The sequence below is a fragment of the Trichinella spiralis genome (genome assembly GCF_000181795.1).
Source record: "Trichinella spiralis strain ISS 195 chromosome Unknown Scfld813, whole genome shotgun sequence".
NCBI classification, from domain to species: domain Eukaryota; kingdom Metazoa; phylum Nematoda; class Enoplea; order Trichinellida; family Trichinellidae; genus Trichinella; species Trichinella spiralis.
Window position 1 is genome coordinate 1 of NW_003527752.1, and position 7,701 is coordinate 7,701.

At 34.4% G+C, this 7,701-nt stretch overlaps 4 protein-coding genes across 4 annotated transcripts; 3 read left to right on the plus strand and 1 right to left on the minus strand.

Annotated features, from left to right (window-relative positions):
• Window positions 1-419: 419 nt before the first annotated feature.
• Window positions 420-1,665, plus strand: Tsp_12356 (putative FMRFamide receptor; the record flags this gene model as incomplete). Its single annotated transcript, XM_003370393.1, has 1 exon — window positions 420-1,665. A coding segment is annotated over one exon (1,246 nt), but the record flags the coding sequence as incomplete, so codon positions are not given.
• Window positions 1,666-2,105: 440 nt separating this feature from the next.
• Window positions 2,106-2,966, plus strand: Tsp_12357 (FERM N- domain protein). Its single transcript, XM_003370394.1, has one exon. It carries the CDS (start codon window positions 2,106-2,108, stop codon window positions 2,964-2,966), a length of 861 nt encoding a protein of 286 aa, XP_003370442.1.
• A 1,469-nt stretch (window positions 2,967-4,435) lies between these two features.
• Tsp_12358 (putative translocon-associated protein subunit alpha) lies at window positions 4,436-5,287 on the minus strand. The gene has a single exon (XM_003370395.1). It carries the CDS (start codon window positions 5,285-5,287, stop codon window positions 4,436-4,438), a length of 852 nt encoding a protein of 283 aa, XP_003370443.1.
• Window positions 5,288-6,551: 1,264 nt separating this feature from the next.
• On the plus strand, window positions 6,552-7,613 carry Tsp_12359 (conserved hypothetical protein). Its single transcript, XM_003370396.1, has 4 exons — window positions 6,552-6,600; window positions 7,088-7,199; window positions 7,252-7,315; window positions 7,530-7,613. The coding sequence occupies exons 1-4, from the start codon at window positions 6,552-6,554 to the stop codon at window positions 7,611-7,613; spliced, it is 309 nt and encodes a 102-aa protein (XP_003370444.1).
• The last annotated feature ends 88 nt before the right edge of the window (window positions 7,614-7,701 follow it).

Here is a 7,701-nt window from a genome sequence, read left to right on the forward strand (position 1 = left end):
CGTAAATTTCTAAAATTCCCTCCAGAAATAAAAAGCAAGAAAAAAAAATCCGAATTAATTCGATTTTAAATTGTCATGACGCAGTCGATTACATTCATGCAACTTTTCTCGACCGTTATTCACTTTGACAGTTTACACGATTTAATTGAAGAAAAAAAAATTAAAATTTGCATTTTTTTTTCTCGCAGAAATTGCCGTCGTCAAGCTCATGTTACTTGATGTACCAACGACGTGGTCGTGTGAAACGCGATGAAATAAAATATTCCCACTGTCTGTGTGACCAATCATGCCTCATCTGTCGTTGTCAATACAAGCAGCAGTAGCAAAAGTACAACAACAACAAGAAGAAGAAGAAGAAGAAGAAAAAGACGAAGAAGCAGAAAATTAGTAATTAATTAATAAAATCCTCTCGAATTCAGAACATCCACAAGCGTCCTGCCACAGCTTGGCAAATATTTAATATTGATGACAACAATAATTATGGGTTGTTCACCGTCGGCTGAAAATTCAAATTTCAATTCAACTTCGAATTGGACAAACAAAGGGGCGGCGGCGGCGGCAATTGTGTTCGAAGAAAGTTTGTCGCCACTGTTAGCTGCCTATTCATATCCGGCAAGTCAATTTCTGTTCAATGTCGTCTGCAGTGTGCTGATGATTGTCGTTGCCGTAATCGGCTTGGTCAGCAACGCCATTTTCATCCACTTGTTTCGTCGTTCCAATAGCACACCCACGTCGATGGATATTCTGCTGATTGGGCTGGCCGCCGCCGACAACGCCCTGCTTCTGTCCGGCACGCCAGTGTACAGCGTGATCGCCTTGTACACGTACAGACCGTCGGAACAGTTGATGAAAATGATGAACCACTTGACCGTAACTCTGTATCCGATATCGATGATGGCCCATTGCGCCTCAGTTTGGACAATGGTGTCGATCAGTGTCGAAAGATACATCGCGGTCTGTCACCCGCTGGCGGCGAGAAGCCTGTGCAGCGCTAGACGGTCGGTGGCGGTTCTCTGCGTGGTTACCACGACGTCGGTGTTGTACAATTTCTGCCGTTTCTGGGAATATCGAATCGACGACCACAACCGTGTGGTTCCACTGCTGCGCAGCAACGAACTCTATGTACAGGTCTTCGTCCATTGGATGTATTTCTTCACCGTGTTCGGTTTACCGTTGTTCACGCTGGCGTCGGTCAACTGCTGCATTGTGCACACGATTTTCCGGGCCCGTCGCCTGCGTGCCACAATGAGCCGTTCTCAGCTCAGGCAGCATCGCCTTGCGGTGATGATGATCGTCTTGGTTGTCATATTTTTCGTCTCCAATACGCTGGCATTTGTCTTGAATGCGCTCGAAGCAGCCGGCTTTTTCGACAACATGAAAGACGACAAGTACATCTTCTATTGCCTGATGGATGTGAACAATCTGCTTGTAGAATTCAATTCGAGCATCAATCTCTACTTGTATTTGATATTTTGCCGACGATTCAGGACCCGCTTCTGTCGCATGCTCAGATGCTTGAATACGGCTAGCTCTTTGCCGTTGCCATTCGCTTTTCCAACCCACGCTGACAAAGAACCTTACTCAAAAACTGGGCTCAATTTGTCCCTCCAACGGCGCAATTTGAACAACAGCTCCTTCGACGTAACAAGCGCTTATTACGATTAAAATTTTCCAACGTCCAATTTCATTTCACTTTCCAATCATCCAAACAACCACACAATTTTTTTCACTTATTTTCGCTTAATATTTTTCATCATATTCAATATTGTATATTACAAAGCGCACGCAGAACGTCCAGCCTTGACATGTTTTATTTTATTAATAAACCCATTGCGTTAGGTTGAACCGACAGGTATTCAATAATCGACTCCACATTCACAAACATACACAGTACAATTTGGAAATTTTAAAACAAAAATTCAACTTTTTAAAACTTTAAACAACCTTTTTAAAATTCAAAGCTTTAAAATGAAGGTTTAAAAAAAGCCCAATAAGCTCGAGTAAATAAATTTCTTTAAAGACCATTTCCTATATTTAAAATTGAAACCGCGTAAGCAGCTGGACTTAAAAAAATTCTGTATTCTGCAAAATTCCCTGTGCTCATCATGGAGAAGAGAAAAACAACAATGCAGTTGCCTGTAACTACATCCCTGAACAAGCTGACAATAGACTGCAGCAAAAATGTCAAAGTTGGCAAGCTGTTGAAGATGATTTTGGACAAAATTCACGTTGCAGAAGAAGAATATCACTATTTTACACTAACCTATGAAGATGGGAATAAAATTGAGAAATATTTATTGCACGATAAAAAGCTTCTACGCCAAGTGAACAACTTTAAAAAATCACTGCAATTAACATTGAAACCGTATCGCTATCCCGAAGCGAGAACAATACCATTATTATCCGACAAATGTTTGGAACTGTTGTACGTAGAAATGAGAAACAACATTTACAATGGAAAAACCAGCATGACATACAACAACCTGGTCACACTGATCGCTATGGAATGGTTGGTGAAGGATGAAAATGCCAATAATGAAAATATTAAATTCGAAAAACGTTTGCCAGTTTGGGCTTTTAAACGATACAACCAGTGGAGTTTAAAAAAATGGAAAAATGACATCATAATTATGCAAAATACATTAAAACAAACTCACCAGATTTATTTCAATTTGAAACACTATCTGCTACTGGCAGCTACAATGACCTGCTACGGAGAGACGTGGTTTGAGTGGAATAATATCTGCTTTGGTTTGAGCAACCATGGTGTTTGCCTTTACTATTCTGAAAACATTCAAAATCCCGAATTATTCTCTTGGCAACAGATCACTGCTGTAGAAAGAAAGAAGACGAAGATAAAAATGAAAATAGCTACACGACGTTCTTTGGCTAAATACAGTATTCGATTCGCTACAAAAGTCGACGCGAAAAATTTCCAATGGCTTTGTCGTACACTTAAAAACTAACGGACACAATCAACTGAACGCTCATCACTCATATTTTTTGCTTATTTATTATTCTAAAAATTGTTAAATTGTCTATTTCAGTTTCATTTTTATAAAATTCAATAAAATCAAATTCATTTATGGAAATTTCGATGCCACAGACCAACAAAATGCTAAGAAGATTAATAGATTTGCTCATTATTTATTATTTATATTTTATTTGAAAAATAATTAACTCCACTTGTAGAAGCATTAATCATAATTGCAATGTTGTCTGAACTTTTGTTATTGCTTTTAAAAGAAGTTCAACGTAAACATAATTTTACTAATTCAATATAAAGATTAGAAAAAAAATATTAATCAGAAAAACACAAAAATCTATTGTATATTATCATTAATTTAAAATATACCAAAGCAAAATGTACAACAGAATTTAAATTATAGTTCACATGAGTAAAAAATATGAACTGATGTGCTATGATGTATTCTATTCAACGTGTGAAAAAACATGCAAAAAGATTGGTATTTAAACACTGTACCTACAAAGCTTAATCAATTAATTAATAAGTTAAATAGATAAAATACAATTTTCTTTCGAAATCAACGCTATACAGCATCGTCGTTGAATTCGAAAAACCTCAATCGCAAGTTTTAGAAATACAAAGATGTAAAAATTTACTTAAACTTATGATAAATAACAAAATTTACTCTACAAAAATAGTTGAAACTTTTATAACGTGAATTCAGTGACACGAATTTACTTATCGTATCTTTTCGATACAAGTTAACAGAAAGTTCACAAATTTCAACATATATTTTCACACTGGATAAAATAATAAACAGCAAAATAATCATCATATTACTGCAATTGTTTGTTTTTCATAATTTAATATTTGTTTTTTCATCACGTTTACCTGTTGTATTTGAAGTTCTGCTTTTTCGCTCCTTCGTTTTCATAAAAAAAGCGCGCATTTTGAACTGTTTGATTTGATATTCGACTAAAAGAAGGAATTTGAGCAGAAAACATGAACAGAAGAACATTTTTAAAAAATTATTAAAAAAAAAATAATTTCAGAATTGATCAACAAAAAAATCCTCATCAATAATCAAACGCTTCAAAGTATCATCATTTGACGTCAACAAAGATTTTTAAAGATAAAAATGCAGAAATAAACAAACAAAATTTGCTCACCTCTTAAATTGGTTTCGCTTCTTCCATACAATAAATTACGTAAAATCAAATCTACAACAACAGCAACAATCACCTAGTTTATTGAATCTTTTGGATGACGACAAGCAGAAATAAACTGCACTGATCATCATCACATCAACAGAGAGCAACAGATGTGAAATCAGCTCATCGGCAAAACTGATCACAACGTCACACAGGCCGTCTTACTGTACTTGTAGAATTTTGGAAAAAAATTTTTTTTTTAATAATAAAATAAACAAGTAATGGGAAAACGAAAAACTGTTTTGTTTTGGAAAAATTAATCCGCTCTCGCTTTTGCCTGGTGAGCATTTTTGCCATTTTTGCGCATTCTGGGGGATGTTTTCTGCGTCGGCTGACGCGAACGCTCCGACATGGCCAAAATTTGTTTCGGTATCCAGTCCAAATCCACATCACCCGCATTTGTAGTGCCCATTTCCACTTCAACATGCTTTTTCACAACATGTTTGCGACTTTTGCCGCTAATAAATTGGTAAGCGAAAGCGGCCACCAAACAGCCAATGATGACGAACACCATGACCAAAAATATCATCTCCGGATTGAATGCAGATTCCTCTTCGACAATGTGGACCGTCTCGTTGAATACGGTGCTTCGAAATTCACGACCATCGGCTAATTTGTAGTCGACCAGTACAACTAAACCGAACGGTCGACCGGCCAGAGAATCGAATGCCATCATCGAATATTCAAATGATGCTTCCGTATCCGGATACACTGCTTGGTGATAACTGCGAACACTGTAATTGTGTACATTGTAAGAGTAATCGGTTGGATATTTCAAAAATGCCTGTATGCTATCTACGAAATATTCGTCAATACCGCCGTTGAAAAAACTGATCAGCATATGCGCAGGTTTCCCGGAAGGCAGTTCTTTACTGTTCGGTGGTTCAGTGAAAAGCATCGCTGCTTCTATATCCGGCGAAGGTGCCAAACCTTCTAGCACTTCTTCGTCATCTGAATCGCCAAGCGATTTTCCACCTGCTTTCAATTTATCGCTTTCCTCTTCAACCAATGCATCATCGTCATCTTCATCTGCACTGAGTACATTTCGAACAGGTATTGAAATGAGCAAAAGACAAACTGCTGTTATAAACCATTTTCCAAATATCATTTTGCCTACAACTAATCAATTGTACATAGTTCATAAAAGAAATGCATCATCACCAAATGCGACAAGGCAACAAAACTAAATCAGACTTATTAAAATGTTTGCCAAATAAAACACGTAAAGCAGAAAATTGTCCAAAAACAATGGAATCTGTTATATTAAACGTAAAAATAATAACAACAGCACAAATGCTTAGCATATGTAATTTGAAAATCAATGAAATTGAAACTATTCAAATAAATAAAATGGATGCACTACAATTTTGTTGGTGGCTACTATAATGAAAATATGTTTCACACAATGAAAAACAATACAAATAAAGAAAATGGAAAGTTAAATATACATAATATGAACCGTTTCTGTTAAACCCCTTACATGATTCTACCTGATTATTTCTCATACTGTGGCATTGCATGTGAACAAAAATGCCACGTCAAACACGGATGGCAAGAAACACGGCGGGGCAATTTACGGAAATACTGAGAAACAACAATTCCAGAAAACAAATAAATGCCACAGTTTGAAAGTAAAATAATGAAAATTAAATAATAGTCACCTGGATTGTAAAATTTTGAAAAAAATTGAAAAACAAACAACTGATGTTGCTCAACGAAAACCTCACTTCGAAATTTCATTCATTTCAGTAATAGCTGAAATTCAACGTCAACCAATATAAACGTATAAACGGCAGTGATAAATTAAAGTGCCATTTGAAGTAAAAAGTGCAATAAAAAATCAACTATCAGCCTTTTGTATAAATGCAGTATACAAATGTCAACATCATTGAAAATAGAAATACAAATTTGTAATGAAAAGACGTCGAGTTCGTCAATCTTGTTGAACTTAAATTTTTTGTACAACTAACGCTAAAAAAATAAAAATATATTTAATTTCAAACCAAAAAAAACTAGCACAAAACCTAATGAAAACCTTACTTTTGTTTAGGTACTATATAATATACAGAAATAAGTTATTCAAATAAGTGAAAACTCAAAAGAATAAGAAGAAGAACGACCATGCCGAAAAAAAGAATGATGTTCATAGTTCTGATGAATAAAGCAAAGTATCAAATAACACACGAAAAGGCATATTATCAAATGACCTTGAGCTTGCGCCAAAACTGTAAATACTCAAAGGAAATTTAAACAGAAAAATACACTCACAATAAACATTAATTGTCACTTTAGAATGCTTAGAAAAAATATGTCACAAATGACAGAAAAAAAGACCACCACCGACAAGCTTGATCATGACAATACAAAAAGATATGCCAAATGGCACATTTGCAGCAAACTTGACAACAGCATACTGTAGCGGTTTCCGATAAAAATGAGAGTATAAATGAGTTGCGTCAATTATAATTTAATAAAATTATTTTATTCTTAAATAAATTATATTAATTAATTATACGACAAATTTTACATCAGAAATTATTTTTTTTCAAAAAAAATGTTACAGTAATTTCTAGATTAGTTGGAATAAACTTTTGACTTTTTAATTTTTCCAACAAATTTTATTTGAAAAAAAATAAAACAGTGAATCGGATTTAATAATAAGAAATAAAATTTTCAACTGTCCATAACAGTTACTTGATTTTAAATGTAATACGGTGAAAACAGTTGGGAAATAACTGATAAGTACTTTTGTGATTTGCATACTTTCTATGCTCACATTTGAATAATATCTACATTGTGAGGTATAAAAATGGTTTTCTTTTCAGTAGCGGATCACTTTTTATATGCTTTGTCTTGAATTTCATTAAGTTAAAAATTAAAGTTCAGTTGCAATTATAGCTTTTTTTAGAAAAATATTTATTTAAAATGCAATTTTTACATTTCGTCCGTCAATGTGCTACAGACTTGTCTCGATCATTCCCAAATCTATGTTACCTCGCTTTCGTGGATAACTGGGAAAGGTATCCATTATGATTATATGAATTAGTTTTTCATGCAAATGAAATTTTTCAGCTCAACTTTACAATTATTTCAAACAGTTCGGCTTTGTAACGAATGTCTATATCCCATACGTAAGGTATTGAACAGTTGATAAACATTGATTGATGATAAAATTATTTAGAATAAAAAAAACCCGGACTGAGTAACAATTACGCGTTGATTCGATTTCGATCAGAAAGATGCTGTACAAAATGTTCTACAGCACGGGAAGCATGAAATCGACGGGAAAGTGGTATTTATTTTCTTTAAACGGTTTATATTTTTAAAAAAATGTTCTGATTGATTTTTAGATAAAAGTTGAAATGTCCAAATCTGCGAATAGTCGTTTCGAACCAGAAATTGAAGATGATATTGAAGAACTCGGAACGGGATAAACTGTTTTCAGTATTTTTGATCTTAAACTTACTGTACTGAATAAAAAGTTTTTTGAAAAGGATAAAAAGTGTGAAAGCAAAAATGCGC

Excerpts from the sequence above, each read along its gene's own strand:
- Tsp_12357 (XM_003370394.1), top strand. The coding sequence starts at position 2,106 with ATGGAGAAGAGAAAAACAACAATGCAGTTGCCTGTAACTACATCCCTG.
- Tsp_12358 (XM_003370395.1), bottom strand. The coding sequence starts at position 5,287 with ATGATATTTGGAAAATGGTTTATAACAGCAGTTTGTCTTTTGCTCATT.
- Tsp_12359 (XM_003370396.1), top strand. The coding sequence starts at position 6,552 with ATGCCAAATGGCACATTTGCAGCAAACTTGACAACAGCATACTGTAGC. Across the intron at positions 6,601-7,087 it reads GACAACAGCATACTGTAGCG|AAAAATATTTATTTAAAATG; the intron begins GTTTCCGATAAA and ends AGCTTTTTTTAG. Across the intron at positions 7,316-7,529 it reads GTCTATATCCCATACGTAAG|ATAAAAGTTGAAATGTCCAA; the intron begins GTATTGAACAGT and ends ATTGATTTTTAG.